This window comes from Lonchura striata, chromosome 28 (assembly GCF_046129695.1).
Source record: "Lonchura striata isolate bLonStr1 chromosome 28, bLonStr1.mat, whole genome shotgun sequence".
In the NCBI taxonomy this organism is placed as follows: Eukaryota; Metazoa; Chordata; class Aves; order Passeriformes; family Estrildidae; genus Lonchura; species Lonchura striata.
In genome coordinates, this window is record NC_134630.1 from 6,996,130 (window position 1) to 7,016,212 (window position 20,083).

The 20,083-nt window shown below is 69.8% G+C and overlaps 3 protein-coding genes across 3 annotated transcripts; all 3 read right to left on the minus strand.

Moving 5' to 3' along the window:
- Positions 1–180: 180 nt before the first annotated feature.
- On the minus strand, positions 181–6,813 carry PDE4C (phosphodiesterase 4C). The gene is made up of 15 exons (XM_021545126.2): positions 6,561–6,813; positions 4,769–4,957; positions 4,649–4,685; positions 4,481–4,545; positions 4,308–4,357; positions 3,671–3,783; positions 3,469–3,562; positions 2,865–3,043; positions 2,680–2,778; positions 2,441–2,605; positions 2,258–2,357; positions 2,021–2,175; positions 1,816–1,938; positions 1,468–1,650; positions 181–1,393 (listed from the first exon to the last, which is right to left on the minus strand). The coding sequence occupies exons 1-15, from the start codon at positions 6,695–6,697 to the stop codon at positions 872–874; spliced, it is 2,211 nt and encodes a 736-aa protein (XP_021400801.2). The 5' UTR covers positions 6,698–6,813; the 3' UTR covers positions 181–871.
- Positions 6,814–10,660: 3,847 nt separating this feature from the next.
- Positions 10,661–14,812, minus strand: LOC110478460 (uncharacterized). Its single transcript, XM_077788738.1, has 6 exons — positions 14,685–14,812; positions 14,227–14,456; positions 13,293–13,554; positions 11,981–12,191; positions 11,682–11,929; positions 10,661–10,796 (listed from the first exon to the last, which is right to left on the minus strand). Exons 1-6 carry the CDS (start codon positions 14,810–14,812, stop codon positions 10,661–10,663), a joined length of 1,215 nt encoding a protein of 404 aa, XP_077644864.1.
- Positions 14,813–14,951: 139 nt separating this feature from the next.
- On the minus strand, positions 14,952–16,456 carry JUND (JunD proto-oncogene, AP-1 transcription factor subunit). Its single transcript, XM_021545129.3, has one exon. The coding sequence runs from the start codon at positions 16,412–16,414 to the stop codon at positions 15,470–15,472; it is 945 nt and encodes a 314-aa protein (XP_021400804.1). The 5' UTR covers positions 16,415–16,456; the 3' UTR covers positions 14,952–15,469.
- Positions 16,457–20,083: the final 3,627 nt, after the last annotated feature.

Sequence of the window (20,083 nt, forward strand, 5' to 3'; positions counted from 1 at the left end):
GATTAAATATTTACCTTAGCAGGTCGTGTTTGCCGGTGATGGATCGGCGTTTCCAGGGAGGAGCTGGATTTTGTTCCAGCACCGAGCCTGGCCCTGCCCGGTGCCACCAACCACCGCTGCGCTCCCTGGGGACATCGGCTGCGGCTCCCGTGACACAAAGAGGCGCTTACGAGGCTCGTGTTTAGGGTGGAACAAACCGGGTTTAATCTCTGGGAGGTGAAGAAGAATCCCAAAGGACCCTGCCCCAGGCAGGACAGCGGAGATGGAGGTGAGGGGGTTGGTGACAGCGCCCGCCAAGGTCCCAAATGTGAAATGCAAATGGCATTTGGAGCGATCGCAGAGCAGAAATGCAAGTTTCCTCCCCGAAAAAATTGCATCTTTCCGCCCCCCAAAAAATGCGTGCGTGCCTCGGGGAGGCCCGTAGTAAAAAGTGAGCTACAAAAGGCTTTAAAAAGTGAACCCATCCCCAAATAAATAAAGCTCTGAGCCGTGCCCGTGCCGTGCGCCGGTGCCTGGTGCTGGGGGTGTCGCCAGCACCCTCTGCCCACCTCGTCCCACCACGGGGCTGCCCTCCTGCAAGGGGACACCCGGAAAGGCGCTGGAATGCTCCTTGCTGCAGCCCCTGGGCCGTGATGTCCCCAGGGCTGGGGTGTCCCCACGCCCCGGCTGAAGGGGACAGGGCCCTTGCCCGGGGAGACCAGCAGCGTCCTCCTACCTGCCAGGACCTGTGCAGGTCCTGAATGGGGAAGCGTCCCAGGTAAACCGAGCTCCTGCAGTGCCAGTGCTGCCCAGTGCCAGCTCCCCGCTGTCCCCAGGGCCGTGCCCAGTCCCACGTCCCCCCGGCAGCCAGGGGACCCCCGGGCCGGTGGCGCTACGTGCCCAGGGACAGGAATGTGACGTTGCCCTCTGTGTCCAGGCACAGCCCCTGGCTGCCCGCGGGCCCTGGCACCGAGCACCCGCTGCCACCGTCCTTGGGCAGCGTCCCCTGCAGCGCCTGCCGGTTGTCCACGTCCCTGGGGCGGGGGACAGGCGAGTCCCGGTCGCCGGGGCCGGGGGACAGGCGCTTGGCGTGGGCAGGCTCCGAGTCATCCGTGCCCGGTGTCTTGGAGCCGCTGTTGTCCTCATCCAAGGGGCTCTCGGCGCCCTCCAGCTCCGTGTCCGACTCACCCTCCTCCTCCTCCTCCTCCTCCAGCGTCAGCTCGACCTGGAACTTGTCGGTGCTGGCAGGGGACGGCGCGGGCGGCTCGGGTGGAGGTGAGGGGCTGCGCGGGATCATGCTCTGGTACCACTGCCGGTTGTCCTCCAGCGTGTCCAGCAGCTCCTGGGCGTCGGGGTGCACCAGGTCGGCCCACGTCTCCCACAGCGGGTGGGCGATGAAGTCGATGAATCCCACCTGGGGGGACGCAGAGCTGAGCCCCCCGCCCGGCCCTGCGTCCCCCTGCCCCGTCCCCCAGGCTGCCGCCCCACCTGGGACTTCTCCACGGAGGCGGTGTGCTTGTCACACATGGGGCTGATCTCCATGCCCTTCTCCCGCTCCCGGTCTCCTTGGTGGAAGAACTCCACCATGATGCGGTCAGTCCACTGCCGGTACAGCTCCAGGGGCTTGGTGGGGTTGCTGAGGTCGGCGCAGTGCACCATGTTCTGCAGGACCTGCGGACGCCGTGTCCTCTGTCCCCCAGGGCCACCCACACCATGCCACGAGCTCGCTTGGCCCCGCCGGTTGGGTTTGGGGTGGCGGTGGCACCAAATCCCAGCAGGCCAGAGCGAGGATGGACACCTGCGGCGCTGGGAAGGATTCCCCAGGCGCGTCCCCACCTGGATCCGGTCAGAGTAGTTGTCCAGCAGCAGCACCCCCAGGCTGGTCACCTTCTTGGTCTCCACCATGGTCTTCAGATCCGCCAGCAGGTTCATGTGCTTGGACATGTCCGTGGCCAACACCTGGGCAGGGAGAGGTGGGAACGGGTCTCAGCCTGACCCCCCAGCGCAGACCCCACCCTGGGGTGCTCTGGCCCCCCCATACCATGTCGATGACCATTTTCCGGAGCGTCTGCCTCTGCTTCCTGCTCAGGTTCTGGAAGATGTCGCAGTTCTCCTCCTGGAGGAGCTTAAAGCCCACGGCCAGGTGGTGGTTCTCCAGCACCGAGGCGTCGTTGTACATCAGGGCCAGTTCCGAGTCTGTGAGACGGCACTGGTCACCCCGGGGTGACTCCTGGGGTCCCCCAATATCCCCCAGGTCCATCCCTGCGCCCCGTCTCACTGGTGTTGATGAGGAACTGGTTGGAGACCCCGGGGTGGTCGACATCATGGATGGCGCTGGCAAAGATGGCAGCCATGATCTCCAGGTCCGTGAAGACAGCCTAGGAACGGCGGGAAGAGGCGTTGGGGACACGTTACGGCCCCGCCAGGCACGCCCGGGTGGCCTGGGGTGAGCAGGAATCACCTCCAGCGCGGGCGTGGAGAGCAGGACGTGCGTGGACTGCGCCACGTCGGCGGCGTGCAGGCTGTTGTGGTAGGCCACGTCGGCGTGGTAGTGGTCCTCCAGCGTCAGCATGTAGGTGATGAAGGTGTTGACGGGGATGCGGAAGGTCTTCATCAGGTCACGCTCCTGCGGGCAGGCAGGAGGTGGCTCGTCCCCGTCCGGCCACACCAGGGCCGGGGACACCGCGGTGGGACGCTCACCTGGAAGATGCTGTACATGATGACGGTCAGCGGGCGGTTCCCCGAGTACTCGGCGACTTTGAACACGTCCAGACCCCACTTGTTGGTGTCCTCCAGCTCCTGGGGAGCAGAGGGACAGAGATCCATGGGGGGCTGGTGCTGGGGACCCCGCGGTCGGGGTGGGGGTCACCCCTGCCAGGACCCACCTTGGCCAGCAGCGCCTCGTGGTCCGTGCGCACCCCGAAGCGGGGGATGCCGGCGGCGGCCAGGCTGGAGCCGTGCTTGAGCTTCCTGACGCCGCTGATCTGCGACATGGGGCGCTTCCTCCGCTCCTTCTCCTTGTCCTTCGCCAGGGCCGAGGGGATCTCCACCTCGTGCTGCTTGTCTGGGGTGACACGGGGTGGCCGTGAGCAGGGCAGGAGCCCGAACGTCACCGCCGGCGTCTCCCCGGGTCACGCCGTGACAATTTGGGGGGCTGCGGCACTTTACCCCATCCACAGCCCACACATCTGCCAGGGGACCCCTGGACGCTCCTTCAGGGGTGCCCCAACAGCCCCAGTGCACCAGTATACACCAGTATACACCAGTATGAGCCAGCACTCCCAGCTGGGACACGTGCTGTGGCATCTGTGGGACAAATCCCACTGGGACACCTGGGACAAGCCCCCTGGTCCCCCCCACTCCAACCCTCCACAAGAAGCAAGCGGGACCCTCCGCTGGCATCACCCCCACGGGCAGCCCAGCTCTCTGGGGACACAAAGGCCACGCCGGTGCCAGCGGGGAGGTGACCCCGGGGCGGGGGGTGCTCACCCAGGAAGGTGCTGGAGATGTACTCGGACACCTGGTTCCCGGAGCGGCTGGTCTCCGAGAGGTGCGTCAGCTCCCGGTTCAGCATCCGCTTGAACTGCGGGTGGTTGGCAGGGTCAGCGGCGTGGGGGGCTGCCAGGACCCCCACCCCGGGGGGCTCTGGGGTCCCCGCGCCCGCCAGGCTGACCGTGGCAAGGTCCCTTACCTTGTTGGAGGCCATCTCGCTGACCGAGTGCCTGGTCTGCAGCGTCTCCAGCTGCTCCAAGCACCAATCCAGCTCCTCCAGGGTCTCCCTCGAGAGCTTCTGGTGGGCATCTTCTGCTGGGGGCACCCGCCAGCTTGGCAAGGGACCTGCCAGCAGCGCGGCCACCGGGCACGGGGGACCCGGTGCCGCAGCGAAGCCGGGGGGCTCGCAGCATCCCCCGAGCGGGGCACGGGGGACACGGGGGGACGCGGGGGTCGGGGTCAGGCATCCCGGGGCGGTGGGCTCGGCCCGGGCACGCTGTCCCCGTGGCGTGGCGGCCCCGGCACGCGGCGTGCCACGCTGTCCCGTGGGGTGGCAGCCAGCCCCGGGGGCAGCCGCGCTCCCGCGGGGCCCCGCTCACCGCCGGGCTTTTATTAATGGAAGGTTTGACGTCAACGGGAGCTTTTCCACCGCCGCGAAGGGCGGCCGGGCGGGAGGAGCTGCCGAAAACCAGACACGGATCCCCAAAGGGCAAAGCCGCGGCTCTGCCTTGGCTGGCGGCGGGGCGGAGGATGCTGCGCCCCCAGGGCACGGCAGGACACAGCCCGGGGACGCGGGGACAGCTCGTCCCAAAATCTGCCCCCCCGCCCGCACTCACCGGAGAGGCCGGCCTTGCTCGCCGAGGGCAGGCTGCTGCTCGATCCCCGCCTGGGAAACACGGGGGGCTCAGTGCCCGCGACCCCCACAGCGGTGCCCCCCACCAGCCCCGGTCACCGTGGGCCGGGGTCCCCACTCGGGTGACATCCTCGCCCTCCCGCCCAGCCCGCTCACTTGATGCCAGCGCGCTCCTGGAGGTGGCTGAGGTTGCTGCGGACGGTGCGGAGGCTGGCCAGGACCTGGGGGGTGACAGGGGGCTGGGGTCGGGCGGAGCCCCCCGGGCCACCCGCCCCGCTGCTGGCCGCAGGCCGTGTCCCCTCCTGCGTCCCCCGTGGCACCTACCTGGGCAAAGGGGGTGACGATCATGTCTTCTCCATGCCTGCGGGAGCACAGGGAGCGTGAGGCTCGGGGAGGGGAGGGTTGTCCCGGGGGATGCGGGGTGCGGGCTGGGGGGACACTCACAGGTCGCTGGCGATGGAGGAGTTGCGGGACATGGCTTTTGGGGACAGGTCGTAGTCGCTGTCGGAGCGGTACAGGAAGGACTCGCGGCGCTGGCCGTGCGAGAAGGTGCCCTGCAGGACCAGCCCCGCGCCCGGGCTGGCCTGGGGGTCCAGGCTGCCCCGGCCGGGGGGGCCATTCTCCAGGTCAAAGCTGTGAGGGGAGAGGGGACAAGGCTGGCGCGGGGTGAGTGGCACAGGGACCTCAGCCCAGGGGATGCCGCCGGGTTTGTCGGGGTCTGTGTGCCACCATCTCGCTCTGTCCAGCACACCCTGGCTCGGTGACCCTGTGGTGACACCGGTGCCCGGTCTGGCTCGAATGGGCAGAGCTCGGTGCAGACCCTCTCAGCTCCTGCTGGCACAGCGGGCTCTGGGACACTGAGTAGCAGAGCCAGGCTGTCCCGTGTCACCCGGGTGGGACAGGACCCACTGCCCTGAAGCTGCCAGCTCCAGGGACCTCAGGAGGGGCTGGCTCCTGCCTGTCCCTCCCCCTACCTGTCACCAGCACCACGGTCCCAAGTCCTCCAAATCCTCCATCAGCCCCGTCTCGAGGTGCCGTGTCCCATGGAGGGGACAACATCCAGCCACGGCACAGAGCCAGGGGACATCGAAGGACAGAACCCGACGCAGAAGCCAAGCCCTGGCCTTTGGGGACACGCTGGCGGCGGCCCAGGGGCACCCCAGCCGGAGTCACCTGGCAGCCGTGTGCACCCAGGGGGGACGGGGGGCAGGGATGGTGACCCTGCAGTGTCCCCAAGCTGCCCGCGGCCGCCTCGCCCACCCTGCTGCACTGCTGGTCGTGGGAAAGGCCGCACGCAACGGGGACACGGCGAGGGCCACCCGGCAGCGCCCGTCCCCTCCTCCCGCAGCCGCCACCGCCGTGGGGACGGCGACGAGCCACCCCAGAGCAGCGGGGAAGCGCAGATGCCACTGGTGCCACCGCGTCCCCAGCGGGATCCCAGCAGCTTACCCGATGCAGGAGTGCCTCCGGGACGGGCACCGGCTGCCCGGCAGCATCGTCCCGCTCCGGCGGCGCCGGTGGCTGTGGCTGTCCCCGGCAGCGGCAGTGGCGGTGCCAGCCGGCACCGCGTCATGCCACCCCGCAGCCCCTTGTTTTCCAGCCTCGGCTTCCCATCCCCGATGGTACCGGCCGCACAAAGCCGCTTTGTCCCTCCGACGGCCCCGCGGGGTGATGCCCGCGCCTGTTCCCGGCCCCGTGCCACCACCCCTGACCTCGCTGCCACCGCAGGGGACAGCCCCGGGGGACACGAGCCCCTGCCACGGGGTGGGTGCCCAATTAGCCCCCCTCGTTTCGGCGCTAATGACCTCCGAGCGCTGTCCGTGCCGGGGGGGGGACCGGGGCCGCTATAAATAGATGCTGTCGCTGCAGAGGAGGGATGCGCTGAGCCCCACAGCAAGTGGGGCCGGCACCCCAAAACCAACCCCACGGAGCTCCGAGGCGGGGTGGGGAGGGCACGGAGGAGCCGCGGTGCGAGGCTCGGTGCCTTGATTCGGAGGGCAGAGTCCCCCTCCGTCCCCACCGGGGTCCCTGCCTGGCCACCGCTGCCACACCGTGAGCGCGTCCGTGCTCAGCCCCGCTCGTCCGGCGGCTCCCCCTGAGCGCGTGGGGACACCGCTGTCCCCTCCTCGTCGTCCCCCCGAGGACGTGCCACAAGTCCGGGGAGAGCCGCTGTCCCCCGGCCGGCAGCACGGGCGGTGCCACCGGCCCGCGGGGACCCGCAGCGTCCCCCCCTTACCAGAGGGGATGCGCCACGGTGAAGCGCCGCTGCAGGCGGATGCTCTGGCTCATCAGGAGCTTCCTGAAGAGGACGGGAGAATTGCGGGGGGACGTGGCCGGAGAAGCCCCCGGCGAGCAGTGCGCGGTGGGCAGCATGGCCCGGCTCAGGGAGCCCCGGGCCGGTGGCGAGGCTCCGCCGCCCCCGGTGCGGAGCAGGAAGCGTGCGGCCGTCCCGGCCCCGGCGGCCCCGGGAAACTTTCCATCCCCCTCCCGCCCTGCGCCTGGGAAATTAAACAACTGTCTGGCTCCGGCAGCCGCGCAGGGAGCCGGTCCCCCCCCGGTGTGCTGGCGGGCCGGGCACGTGGCCCCTCGCTGGCCCGGTGCCACCGGGCACCCTGCTGTCCCCGCGGCGGCAGCTGCTCCCGAAAGGGCAGGGGTGCTCCGCCCGGAGGCACGGAAAAATGGCCCACGAAAATCCCCCGGGGGGCTAGGCGTACGGAGCGGACGTGCCACAGTGCCACGGAGGGACGCGGCTGAGCACGGAGCATCCCGGACACGCGGTGTGGATGTGCCACGGTGCCACTGAGGGACAGAATTGAGTCTGGAGCACCCTGGACACGCGGTGTGGATGTGCCAAGGTGCCACCGAGGGACAGAATTGAGTCTGGAGCATGCTGGACAGGCGGTGTGGATGTGCCATGGTGCCACCAAGGGACACAGCTGAGCACGGAGCTGTGCCACGGTGCCACTGAGGTTCAGAATTGAGTCTGGAGCACCCTGGACAGGCGGTGTGGATGTGCCACGGTGCCACTGAGGGACAGAATTCAGTCTGGAGCACCCTGGACACGCGGTGTGACTGTGCCAAGGTGCCACCAAGGGACACAGCTGAGCTTGGAGCATCCCAGACAGGCGGTGTGGCTGTGCCATGGTGCCACTGAGGGACAGAATTCGGTCTGGAGCACCCTGGACAGGCGGTGTGGATGTGCCATGGTGCCACTGAGGGACAGAACTGAGTCTGGAGCACCCTGGACAGGCGGTGTGGCTGTGCCACGGTGCCACTGAGGGACAGAATTCGGTCTGGAGCACCCTGGACACGCGGTGTGACTGTGCCAAGGTGCCACTGAGGGACAGAATTCGGTCTGGAGCACCCTGGACAGGCGGTGTGGCTGTGCCATGGTGCCACTGAGGGACAGAATTCGGTCTGGAGCACCCTGGACAGGCGGTGTGGATGTGCCATGGTGCCACCAAGGGACACAGCTGAGCATGGAGCTGTGCCACGGTGCCACTGAGGGACAGAATTCGGTCTGGAGCACCCTGGACAGGCACTGTGGACATGCCATGCTGCCACCGAGGGACCTGGGAGAGCCAAACCCGCCCCACACCGAGCCCCAGCCCGTCCCTGGTGCTGTCCCCTCCTGGATTCACTCCGGAGCAGAGCAGGGAGCAGCAGGATCAGTGACAGTGACACTGTGGGGTGGCCGTGGGAGCTGGCACCTGCCCAGCCTGATGCAGCTCCCTGCTGTTCCTGAGGGCCACAAAAATATCCAGCAGGAGGGACAGCAACAGAGCCCCCCCCCATGCCACGACAGCCCCATCAGGGACCCCAAAACCCACCAAAGGGGGTCCTGGAAGGGTCACCTTGGCTTTCAAGGGACTGCAAGCGTGACCGTGGGGACATCAGGGTGGAGGGATGGTGGGACACAGGGACAGCAGGGGACGTGGCACAGGGGGAAGAGCCCCCTGCGCTGGCTGGCAGCGAGGGCTGGGCTCAGGACAGCCAGTCCTTATCGGAGTGTCACTGTCCCCACGTGTCTGTGAGGCCTGGAGGACAAGTGACACCAGAGCCATGTCCCTCGGCTGTGCCAGCTCCTTGCTGTCCCCACAAGCCGGGCTGGGAGAGGCACGGGACAGGGGGAATGGCCCAAAAATAGCCCTGCAGCAGCACAGCTGGGCCCGAGCCACCGCGGGAGGGACCGAGGTCACCTCCGGCAGGGCCGGGCCAGCCCTGTGGTGGCTCTGGCTGGGCCACGGGACGGGGACAAGGAGGGGTGAGGAGGGAGAGGACAGGGGTGGGGGTGACAGGGACGGCGTTATGGGGACAGTGGGGGACCGGAGAGTTGGGGGGTGACAGGGACAGACGGTGATCACAATGAACATCCCGGGGCTGGCACAGCGGGGTCGGTGACAGACGAGTTTGTCCCCAACCCACCGGCTGCTCTGCCCCGGTGCCGCTGTCCGGCCGCCGGTGCTGAAGCCTGGAGCGTCCCCGCCAGCCGTGCCCTGCCCGGGAACCCGTTCCCGGTGCCACCGGGGCATCACCTCCCCGCTCCCCGTCCCGCCCTTACCGGGGGGGCTCGGACTCATCGCCGCTGCTCGGGCCGCTCTCCTCGATGGTGAACACCACCCGGGCGGCCTCGGGGGGCTCGGGGCCGCGGGCCGCCTCCGCCAACCGGCAGCCCAGCGGCGGCAGCAGCGGGGTCCCGGAGAAACGGCGGCGCACGGCGCCCACCGCCGCTGCCGGGCCCGGGCACGACGGGGCGGCCTCGGCGGGGTCGCGGCAGCGCTGCCGGGAAGCGGAGCGGCGGTGAGGGGCGCGGGGAGCGGCGCCGGGGGCTCCCTGCGGATCCCGGCCCGAGGGTCCCGCCCGGGCAGCGCCCCCGGCCCGCCCCGCCGGTACCGAGCGCCGGTAGCGCGCCGGCGCCCCCTGCCGGACACGGTGCGGCGCTGCAGCCGCGGTACCGGGGCGCTACCGGGGCACGGGGGGCACGGGGGAAGGCACGGGGAAAGGCACGGCCGCTGCACCGGGAGCGGCTCCGCCCGCAGCGCACCGAGCACCGGGAGCACCCCCGTCCTCCTCCGCCTCCTCCTCCCGCCGCCACCGGAGAGGACCCCCCTGACTTCCCCCGGGACCCCGCCGGAAAAACCCCCGGAGCCGGCGCGCAATTACGCAGAGAGGTGAATAATAATTAACCGCCCATTAAGGGGATAATTAACTCCCGCTCAGCGCCGCCAGCCCGGTTATTGCTGCCCGGGGGCCCGGCGCTGGGACGCTCATACCGGGGACACCCCCTCGCCCCTCGGGACACCCCTCGCCCTCCCGGTGCCTCCCGGTGGCTCCCGGTACCGGCCTTACCTCCGCGCCGAGGAAGGGCAGCGCTGTCCGGCTCCGTCTCATCGCCGTCCCTGCGGGGGGAGCTCCGGGAGCCGCGGCCGGGCAGGGACCCCCCTCCCGCGGCTGGGGACACCCCGGGGACACCCCGGTACGGGACACGCGGGCTCCTCCCCACCGTGATTTACGGCCACCGGCTCTCGGCCCGGCTCAGCCCCTTCACCTCGGGTTCCGGGGCCCCCCCGCCCCACTCCCGGTGCTCCCGTGGGCTGGGTGGGGACAGGGACACGGCTCCGAGGCCACGGCAGCACCCGCCAAGTCGCGAACGCACCGGTGCCGCGTTAACGATCCACCCCGGCCACCGGGAACCGGGGCGCACCGGGGCGCACCCGCGGAGCCGCCAGCACCGAGCCCCCCGGGATTTGCCAGCACCGGCAGCGGCCTCATCCCAATCCCAGGAAGTACCGGGGCCCGGCACGGGGGTCCCCGCCGCCGGCAGCCCCCCGGGCCCGCCCGCAGCCCCTCACCGGTGCCCGGTCCTCGCGGCTGGCGCGGCCCCGGCCGAGTGCAGCGGAGCAGAAGGAAGGCGACGTGCGTGCCTGGCCGCTCGCTCCCTCCCATCGCACCTCGCCGCGGGGGCTGCGCGGCCCCGCCGCCCCCGACCGGCGCCTCCCCCGCCGGCCCGGGAGCACCCCGGGGCCGCCGGGCCGGGCCGGGGCACCCCGAAAGCGGCCGGGGCCTCCCCCGGGAGCGGGGGTTTTCCCCGGGCAGGCTGCAGAGCACATGGCAGACGGGAAACCGGAGGCAGGGCAGCGGCTTCTTTATTCGGCAGCGTGGGGAGCCCGGCGGGGGGATCAGCTGGGGGTCGGGGGGGTGACGGGGGACCCCTCCATCACTTTGCTCTGGGGAAGAAGAGAAAGGGAGCGGGGTGAGCGCCTGCATCCTGGACCTGCTGCCCCCCACAAATCCCCCCTCGGCACCCCCCGGTCCCCCCCACGCACCATGGGCACCTCATCCAGGTGCTGGAAGGGGGGGGTCCCGCGCCGGGAGCGCCGCACCAGCAGCACGGCCACCCCCGCCACCAGCAGGCACACGGCCAGCGAGATCAGCGCCACCGCAGCGGGGCTCAGCTCCGTGGGGGGCCGATCTGTGGGGCGAGAAGGGCACCCCGTTATCCCCCGGCACCCCGTTATTCCCCTTGGCACCCCGTTATCACCCCGGAACCCCGTTATCCCCCCAGCACCCCATTATCCCCCCCGGTACCCCGTTATTCCCCTTGGCACCCCGTTATCACCCCGGCACCCCGTTATCACCCCGGCACCCCGTTATTCCTCTCAGCACCCTGTTATCCCCCCCGGCACCCCGTTATCCCCCCCGGGCACCCCATCACCCCTGGCACCCTGTTACCCCCTCAGCACCCCGTTATTGCTCCTGGCACCCCATTATTCTCCTCGGCACCATGTTATCCCTCCCACCACCCTGTTATCCCCCTCAGCACCCCGTTATCCCCCTCGGCAACCCATTATTGCCCCCAGCACCCCGTTATCCCACCCAGCACCCTATCGCCCCTGGCACCCTGTTACCCCCCCTGACACCCCATTATTGCTCCTGGCACCCCATTATCCCCCTTGGCACCCCGTTATCCCCCCAGCACCCCGTTATCCCTCCCACCACCCCGTTATTCCCCCCAGCACCCCGTTATCCCCCCACTGAAGCTCATGCCCAGCCTCCAAGCACCCCGGAGAAAGAGGTGGCTCGAGACCCGCTCCAGCCCCCCGAGTGCCACCCCTCCATCACAGACTGGCACCCAGCTCCTGTGGCACTCTGTGACCCCTGGCAGAGACCAGGGGGGAAAGGGGAGCCCTCAACAACCCCCCCAAGGAGAGGGGAGCAGCCGGGGGGCTCTGGGCTCACCCTGGGACCTGCACCCCTGAGCCCACCTGTGAGTGCAGCCCCAAGTGGGGGTTCCAGGGGGACCCGTGCCCATCCCCAGGTCCCCCATCTGCCCGGTGCCCCCCAGCCCGGCTCTCACCGGAGCTGCCAGGGGCTGCTGTGGCTCTGGGGGTCACGGTGGGAGAAGCAGGCCCAGAGGGCCTGGCCGAGGATGGGGCTGGCGGTGTGGTGGAGTTGGGTGGATGCTCTGTGGATCTGGACACGCTCGTGGGGGATGGAGTCGGTGCCGTGGTGGTGGCATTGGATGAGGGTGGCAAAGGTGTCCTGGCTGAAGATGGAGCTGTGGTGGTGTTGGATGGAGATGATGGAGGTGGTGTTGATCTCGAGGTATTGGATGGAGCTGTGGTGGTGGTGCTGGATAAAGATGTTGATCCCGAGGTATTGGATGGAGCTGTGGTGATGCTGGATGGAGATGATGGAGATGTTGTTGATCTCGAGGTACTGGATGAAGTTGTTGTGGTGGTGCTGGATGGAGATGATGGAGGTGTTGCTGATCCTGAGGTACTGGATGGAGTTGTTGTGGTGGTGGTGGTGCTGGATGGAGATGATGGAGGTGTTGCTGATCCTGAGGTACTGGATGGAGTTGTTGCTGTGGATAGAGATGCATTGAGTGCTCCCAGGTCACAGCCAGACAGACTCACACCCTGAGTCCCCTGGCTGGTGGCTCTGGCTGAACGGGATGGAGACGGTGACACGGCTGTCCCTGAGCTGTCCCGAGACACTCTGGTGGCAGGTCCTGGCCCCACACCGCGGAGGAGAGAGCTGCTGAGCAATCACACGGCAGGACCCTGGCAGGACCCTGGCAAGGTCCTGGCAGGGCAGCAGCACCTGCCCCACCTCCCAGGGATCATTTCCCAGGTGGTTTTTATCACACAGAAACCCGGGATTTAGCCAGTACCAAATCCCAGAAATCCAGAATCACAAAGAGCTTTCCCGAGCTGTTGCGGCACGGGCGCAGCACCGCTGGGCACAAGCAGAGCAGCCTGGCAGCAGCGGGCAGTGCCAAGGCACGGGGACACGCGCCGACCCAGCCCTTGTGGCACCCTCAGGGCCGGGCGTGGTGGGGACGGAGCAGGTTTGCCTGGCAGTGCCCCTTATCTGCCCAAATCCTGTTTGCACAAGAGGAGGAGCAAGTCCAGGCTGGCCCCAGGGGGACACCGGGCAGCACCCAGGGGCACAGCGTGGTGCCAGGCCCACCGGGATGGGCTGTCCCCACCCAGCTGGCACCTTTGCCAGGATGGCGTGGCACCCAGCACCCAGTGTGCCAGGATGGGTGCAGGGAGGGTGCGGGGGGCCCAGGCTGGAAACGGGGGGCCCACAGAGGCGCGGGATACCGGGAAAAACCTTTGCCCCGGGAGTGCTGATGAGGTGCCAGGGTACCCGTGCCAGGACCAGCCGGTTTGGCAGCCCCGGCGCCGCACCGTGCTCCGGTCCGGCACGCCCGGGGAGCTGGTGCAGCCCCCCGGTGACCCCAGCCCCGGGAGGGACACGGGACCCCCCCAGTGCCCCACCGGGCCGCCAGTGCAGACGGCGAGGCAACACGTGCTCACCTCCGCGAGCTTCCCCGGTGCCCCGGACGCTTCTCCCGGTACGTGGAGCTGGGCAGGGAGAGGCCACAGACACACCCACCGCTGGTACCGGGAAGCACCCAGCCCCCCGGGACCCCGTGGACCCCCCCGGTGCCCGGTACCTGCGGCAGCGAGCAGGGCAGCGGCGCAGCAGAGCAGGCGGAGCGCGCCCCGGGCCATCCCGCCCGGTGCCGGTGCCGGTGCCGCCGCCTTTATCCGCCCCGGGGGAGGCGGGGCGCCCCCTGTCGGTACCGGGCGGCACCGCAGCGCCGGGACCCCGCGGGCACCGGGGGGACGCCCCCCAACCCCGGCCCTGTTCTCCCCGCCCACCTCCCACCACGGGACCGGGAGAGCCCCGGTACCGGGAGCCGGTCCTGCCGCGATCTCCGCGGACACGTGGGGACACCGGGAAGTGCGGACAAAGGGATCGGGGAACGTGGGGGCTTGGGACAAAGGGACCGGGGAAAGCGGAGACACCGGGACCCTGGGGATGTGGGGACAAAGGAGCCTGGGGCCACCAAGATGCAGGGACAATGGGACCTGGGGACACGAGCGTGCGGGGACTCGGGGACACTGAGGCCACGGGGACGGACAGGTGCCTGCCCCGTCTCCGTCCTCCCCGAGCGGCACATCCGGGGCGCAGCTCAACCGCGCCGGGACGGCGCCGCTTCCGCGCGGCGGGGACGGCGCTTCCTCCGGCAAACCGCAGCCGGTTGGCACGGCGAGCCCGGGGAGGCACCCACGGCACGGCACCGAGCGTGGGGTCCCCGGGGAGCCACCCACGGCACGGAGCGTGGGGTCCCCGGGGAGGCACCCACGGCACGGCACGGAGCGTGGGGTCCCCAAGGAGCCACCCACAGCACGGCACCGAGCGTGGGGTCCCCGGGGAGCCACCCACAGCACGGAGCCGAGCGTGGGGTCCCCGGGGAGCCACCCACGGCACGGCGCGGAGCCGAGCGTGGGGTCCCCGGGGAGCCACCCACGGCACGGCACGGCACGGCACCGAGCGTGGGGTCCCCGGGGAGCCACGCCGGGCAGGGCGCCCGGGCTCCCCACGCTCTCGCACGGCCGGCTCGCCGCCAGCTCGGCGATCCTGCTGCTGGAACGGGCTGGAGCTGCGGCCAGCAGCGTCCCCAAACGCCCCCGGGGACACAGGGTCGGTCCCCCGGGACACAGGGTGGGTCACACCAAGGAGGAGCCGGTGCGGTGCCGGGAAGCCCGAGGCTGTTGCCCAAGTCCGGGAGGAGCAGCGGAGGCCCGGCCTCGCTGGGTGCATGGGGGTGACCCTGGGGGCCAGGACAGGGGGGGTGGTGGTGACCTCCCCCCCCAAAAAAAAAACGGAGAGGGTCTGGCAGGGCAGAGCCACAGCCAGGACCAGCCCTGGGGTCCCCTCGCCCACCTCCTCACCCATGGGGACCCCCTCAGCCCCAGGGGAGCCCAAATATGCCCATATTCCCCCCCCCCCAAGAGAGCCCAAATAACCCCACAGCCCCCGCGACACCCCAACCTTTCACCGCCCCCTCCCCACAACATCCCCCTCCCCACTAACCACAACCCCGTGGACCCCCTCGCCCTCCACCCTCTCCAGGGACTCCCAGAGCCTCTTTGCCAGCCATGGAGGGTCCTCACCCCCCCTCCCCATCGCCCCCCAAAACTCCCCAAACCCCCCCGGTCGCCGTTCCCCCCCCCACCCCAAAATGGCACCCGGCCGCGCCGCTTCCTGCCCGCGCCGCCCCTTCCCTTCCCGTCCCTCCCGGGCGCAGCAAACAGCGAGAGGCCAATTCTCCGTGTCGCGGGGTTTTACTGGGACCTCACTGGAATGTGTGGGGCGCGGAGGGGCCCGGGGGGGGCGGCCCGGGCCCCTCTCAGTCCGTGCGCGGCGGGGAACCCCCCCCACCCGCCGCCGCTCCGTCCGCGGGGAGCGCTCGGTGCCCGCGGTCCGGTGCCGGTCCTCCCCTCAGACCCCTCAGTCCGTGTCCGGGGAGATGGAGGAGGGGGGCGATCATCGCTCTTCTTCCTCCCCTCGGGACCCCGCAGTCCGGGACCCTCGGTCCATGCCCGGGGCAAGGCGGGCGCTTCCCCCGCTCCGTGCCCGGGACCCTCGGTCCATGCCCGGGGCAGGGCGGGCGCTTCTCCCCCGCTCCGCTCAGTCCGTGCCCGGGACCCCTCGGTCCGTTCCCGGGGCGAGGTGAGCGCTCCCCCCCGTTCCCCTCGGTCCACGCCCGGGGCAGGGCGGGCGCTCCCCCGGCTCCTTGCCCGGGACCCCTCGGTCCGTGCCCGGGCTCGGGCCCGCCCGGGGTCAGTACGCCGGCACCTGGTGCTGGTGCTGGGGCAGGAGCTGGCAGCCGCTGTTGACGTGGCTCAGCACCTTCTGCTTGAGCTGGGCGACCTGCTCGCGGAGCAGGCTGGCGGTGGAGGCGAGCTCCGTGTTCTGGCTCTTGAGGCTCTTCACCTTCTCCTCCAGCCGGGAGATCCGCTCCAGCTTCCTCTTGCGGCACTTGGAGGCGGCGATGCGGTTCCTCAGCCGCTTCCGTTCCGCCTTGATGCGCTCCTGCGTGTCCATGTCGATGGGGGACAGCGGGGGGCTCTCCCCGAAGCTCGGCACCTCCGGCACGATCTGCGGCTCGTCCTTCAGCGGCGGCGGGGGCGGCGGCGGAGGCAGCCGCGGCGGCGGCGCGGCGAACGGGCCGGGATCGGCGGCGTAGCTGACGGCCGGGTAGGTGCTGAGGTTGGCGTACACCGGCGGCTCCGGGGCCATCCCGGCGGCGGGCAGCTCGCCCGCGCCGCCGCTTCCTCCCCCGCCGCCGCCGCCCGCGCCGCCGCCGCTCCCCGCCGCGCCGCCGCCCAGCTGGTTCTGCTTGTGCAAGTCCTCCAGCGCCTTGACGAAACCCTCGGCGAACTCCTGCTCCTCGGAGGCGGCCGCTTTCGGGTAGAGGAACTGGCCGCTGGTCGGGGTGGTGGTGACCAGCCCGTTGGACTGGATGATGAGCCGCTCCAGCTCCGGCGACGCCAGCTTCAGCAGCCCCAGCTCGGCCGAGCCCAGCAGCCCCGCCGCCTCGCCGCTGGCCGCGCCGGGGGCTTTCAGCGCCGCCGCCACCTGTTCCGGTAAGGCCATCCCGAGCGCGTCCTTCTTCATCATGCTGCCGCCGGGGAAAGGCAGGAGGAGCCCGCTGCTGCCGGAGGACGGGGCGAAGCCGCTGCCGAGGCCGCTCAACACATCATCATGGTAGAAGGGTGTTTCCATCCTCCTCCCCCGCCCGGCTGCGGGGGAAACGGCGCCGGGGCGGGGGGGGAAGGACCGGGGCGAGCGCGGGGCGGGAGGGGGGGGCGGGGGAGGCGCCCGGTGCGCACCGGCCGCGGCCCCGCTGCTGCGCGCGCGCACACGGCTCTGCCGCCGCCGCGCGCCCCGCGCCGCCTTAAATAGGCGGCCCCGCCGCGGTGACCTCACCGCGCCGAGCCCCCATTGGCTGCAGATGACGTCCTCGCCCGCCCTCGTTTGCATACGGGGCGTGGCACCGCCTCCGCGGGGCGGGGAGGCCACGCCCCGTTCCCGGCCACGCCCCCTCGGCCGTCGCCGCGGCGACCGGCGGTAAACGGGACAACAGCGCGCGGGGCCCTGGGATGACGTCAGCGCGGGGGAGGGGCGGGCACGTGGCCCCCGCGGCGCGCGCCCCGCCGGGGCTGATGGGCACAAAGGGAGGGGCGGGAACCGGGAACCGGGAACCGGGCATGGGACACCGGGCACGGGACACGGGAACAGGGGACGGGAACTGGGCACGGGACACCGGGCACGGGACACGGGAACAGGGCATGGGAACGGGGCACGGGAACGGGACACGGGACACCGGGCACGGGGACGGGAACTGGGCACGGGACACCGGGAACCGGGCATGGGAACGGGGCACGGGAACGGGACACGGGAACCGGGCATGGGAACCGGGCACGGGACACCGGGAACCGGACATGGGAACTGGGCATGGGACACCGGGAACCGGGCACGGGAACCGGGCACGGGACACCGGGTATGGGACACGGGAACCGGGTATGGGACACCGGGAACCGGGCTCGGGACACGGGAACCGGGCACGGGACACAGGGCACCAGGAACTGGGCATGGGACACCGGGGACCGGGAACCGGGCACGGGGACCAGGCACAGGGCACGGGACACCGGGAACCGGGCACGGGGACTGGGCACAGGGCACGGGACACCGGGCATGGGACACCGGGAGCCGGGCGCGGGAACAGCACAGGGCACCTGGGAACTGGGCACCGGGAACCAGGCACCGGGAATGGGAATGGGAACCGGGCATGGAAATTGGCTACTGAGAATCGGGACTGGGAGCGGGCACGGGAACCGGCCACCGGGCACTGGCACCGAGCTGGGCCCCGGCTGTACAAAGGGCACGACACAGAAATAAATAAATAAATAAATAAATAAATAAACGCACGGGGCCAGGCACCGGCACGGGGCCGCACGGGAACCCCTGGGGACAGCCGGGCCACCACCGGTGAGGGTCACACCGGGACAGGGCAGTGGACACAGCCGCCGGTCCCGCGTGTCCCCCGTGCCACCGCGTGTCCCCCGTGCCACCGCGTGTCCTCCGTGCCGTGCCACCGCCGCGCCGTTTGTCACGGTGGCACCGGGGTTTCCCCGGGGAACAGCCGCTCCTACGGCCAGCCGCGGCTCACCGGGGCGGGGGTTACACCGTCCCGGCACGGTCACACCGGGCGGCACCGGGGAAGGAGTTAACGGCGGTGGCGGCGGCAGACGTCACGGCCGGCCAAGCCCGCGGGCGGCTGAGGGGGCGGATCGGCGTCAGCGCTTGGCGTCATCACCGGCGCGGGGGGAGGCAGCGCCGGTGGCCGCCGATAACCCCCCACACCGGGCAGGATGCGGCCCCCGCGCCGCCCGGGACACCGGGACACCGGGGCGGCTGACGTTGAGCCGGCGCTGATTGCGGCCAGATGCTCGCCCGCCTAACGAGAGCGATAAATCCGCGGTGTCAGTCCCGTCCCCCACCCCCGGTTCTCCCGGTGCCACGAGCTCCCGCCCCGGTGTGTCCGTCCCGTGGGCACGGCACGGCACGGCACGGTACAGGGACACGGGTGACAGCCAGGACGGGGCTGCGGCAGCGCTCCACACAGCGCTGGCACCGGGGAAACTGAGGCACGACTGCCATCACTGTTAATTAAAGCCCGAATCAACGCGGTTTATTAATCCTCAGCTGGAGCAGCGCGGACACAGCTCCGCGTCCCCCCCTGTCCCGACGCAGGTGCCAGGCCCGGTGTCCCGGGGGCTCCCCGGTGAAGCCGCCGCCGTCCGCGTTTCCGTTCCAAACCCCTCATTAGGGGCGCGGCCGCGGCCGGACCGGCAGGTTCAGACTTTCCATCCCGACCAAACCCGGCGGGCGAGGGACAGGGAGGTAAAAAACCTCCCCTTCCCCCCGGTCCCAGCCCGGCTCGGGGGCACCCCATGGGCACCGGGGTACCCACATGGGCACGGGGGTACCCACATGGGCACGGGGGTACCCACATGGGCGAGCAGAATCCTTGGCTGGCGGTGCTTTTGGTCGTCCCAAGGAGCAGCCAGCCGGTCTTCCCGGGCATCCCGGGAAGAACGGCTGGCCAGCGGGCAGGGATGTGACCCACGAGCCACCGGCACGGCGTGGCAGCACCCCGGGGCTCGTCCCGCTGCGTCCCCCCACCCGCTCTGCCAGCCTGCCACCACTGCTGCTCATCCTGCGCGTCCCTTGGTCCCCAAAGCAAGAACCCCACGCCTGCGGCGAGCCAGCGGCTTCGTCTCCTTAATGAGCTTTTAATGAGGGGCGTGAATCAGTGACCCCTTCCGCCGTGGGGAGGTCACGGGTGGCAGTGCCACCGTCCCCACGGCGGGGTGGCCAAAGCCGCCGTTCCCGGCTCAGCCCCACTGAGTCACGGTGTCCTGCCACCGGGCTGGATTTATCCCGGAGCGGGCGGCGAGGATTTGGGATGAGCCCGTGCCACGGGCGAGGCGCCACGACGAGCCTCGAGCGAGGCCATGGCCACCAGAGCATCCTCAGGGCTCCTGATGTCCCCAGCGGTGCCACCAGGGCTGTCCCCTGAGTGCCACCAGCTCCGCGACACCAGTGGCTGATCCTCCGGACACCGAGAACGTGGGCTGGACACAAGGTGCCCGTGGGGTGCATCCACGTGCCAAGCTCCTCGTGGAAAAGGGAAGCAGCAGGGTTTGCACCCCGAGATTCGCCGGGCACGCAGGGGAAGCTGCCTCTTAGTCACTGCCACAGGCAGGGAGAGAGGAACCGAGCTGGGAAAACAAGAAGTCACAGCTGCCAGTGCCTGTCCCCAAACCTGCCCCTGTCCCCGAGGAACTCCCAGGGGCCCCCGACAGGCAAAAACAAGAATTAAAAAAAAAAAAAAAAAAAAAAAAAGAAATAAAGAGAGAAAGAAAACAGATTTAAAAAGGAAAAAGGAGGAGGAGGAGGAGGGTTTGACGTGTATTTTTAGTTGCTTAGCACAGCCCTGAAGTATTTCGGCAGCCACTCCCTCCGCGTCGCTGGTGTGTAACTATTCCTGTGCTGCCTCCTCGGCGAGGCTCAGAAGTTCTGAGTCACCGTGGGGCGGTCAGAGACACAAACCCGGGGCTGCCACCAGCTCCACTGCCACCAAAATATCCTGGGAAGGGTTTCCAGGGCGGCCTTTGCTGGGTCTTTCCATGCCCAGGCTCTGCGCCCACCCACGCCGGCAGCCAGGCTCAGACTTTTCTTCCTCCTCTCTGCTTGTTGCTTTTATCTCGCTCCTCCCTGTTCTAATATTTTTTTTTTTTCGTTGTTGTTTTTAGCCTGCCTGCGCTGCCACAGGGCAGTGACAGCCCCAGATGTTCATTTTTGGGGCAGAAAAGCCCGAAGTGACAG

What these genes read in the sequence shown, in the direction of transcription:
- PDE4C (XM_021545126.2), bottom strand. Translation starts at nt 6,697, where the DNA reads ATGCTGCCCACCGCGCACTGCTCGCCGGGGGCTTCTCCGGCCACGTCC. An exon ending in TCGTCACCCCCTTTGCCCAG is followed by an intron (nt 4,546 to 4,648) that starts GTAGGTGCCACG and finishes GTCACCCCCCAG; the next exon opens with GTCCTGGCCAGCCTCCGCAC. An exon ending in CCTCCGTGGAGAAGTCCCAG is followed by an intron (nt 1,394 to 1,467) that starts GTGGGGCGGCAG and finishes GCGTCCCCCCAG; the next exon opens with GTGGGATTCATCGACTTCAT.
- LOC110478460 (XM_077788738.1), bottom strand. Translation starts at nt 14,812, where the DNA reads ATGGGGAGGGGGGGTGAGGACCCTCCATGGCTGGCAAAGAGGCTCTGG. An exon ending in CGAGCCGGCCGTGCGAGAGC is followed by an intron (nt 13,555 to 14,226) that starts GTGGGGAGCCCG and finishes GTGTCCGCGGAG; the next exon opens with ATCGCGGCAGGACCGGCTCC. An exon ending in AGCAGCCCCTGGCAGCTCCG is followed by an intron (nt 10,797 to 11,681) that starts GTGAGAGCCGGG and finishes CTCGCCCCACAG; the next exon opens with ATCGGCCCCCCACGGAGCTG.
- JUND (XM_021545129.3), bottom strand. Translation starts at nt 16,414, where the DNA reads ATGGAAACACCCTTCTACCATGATGATGTGTTGAGCGGCCTCGGCAGC.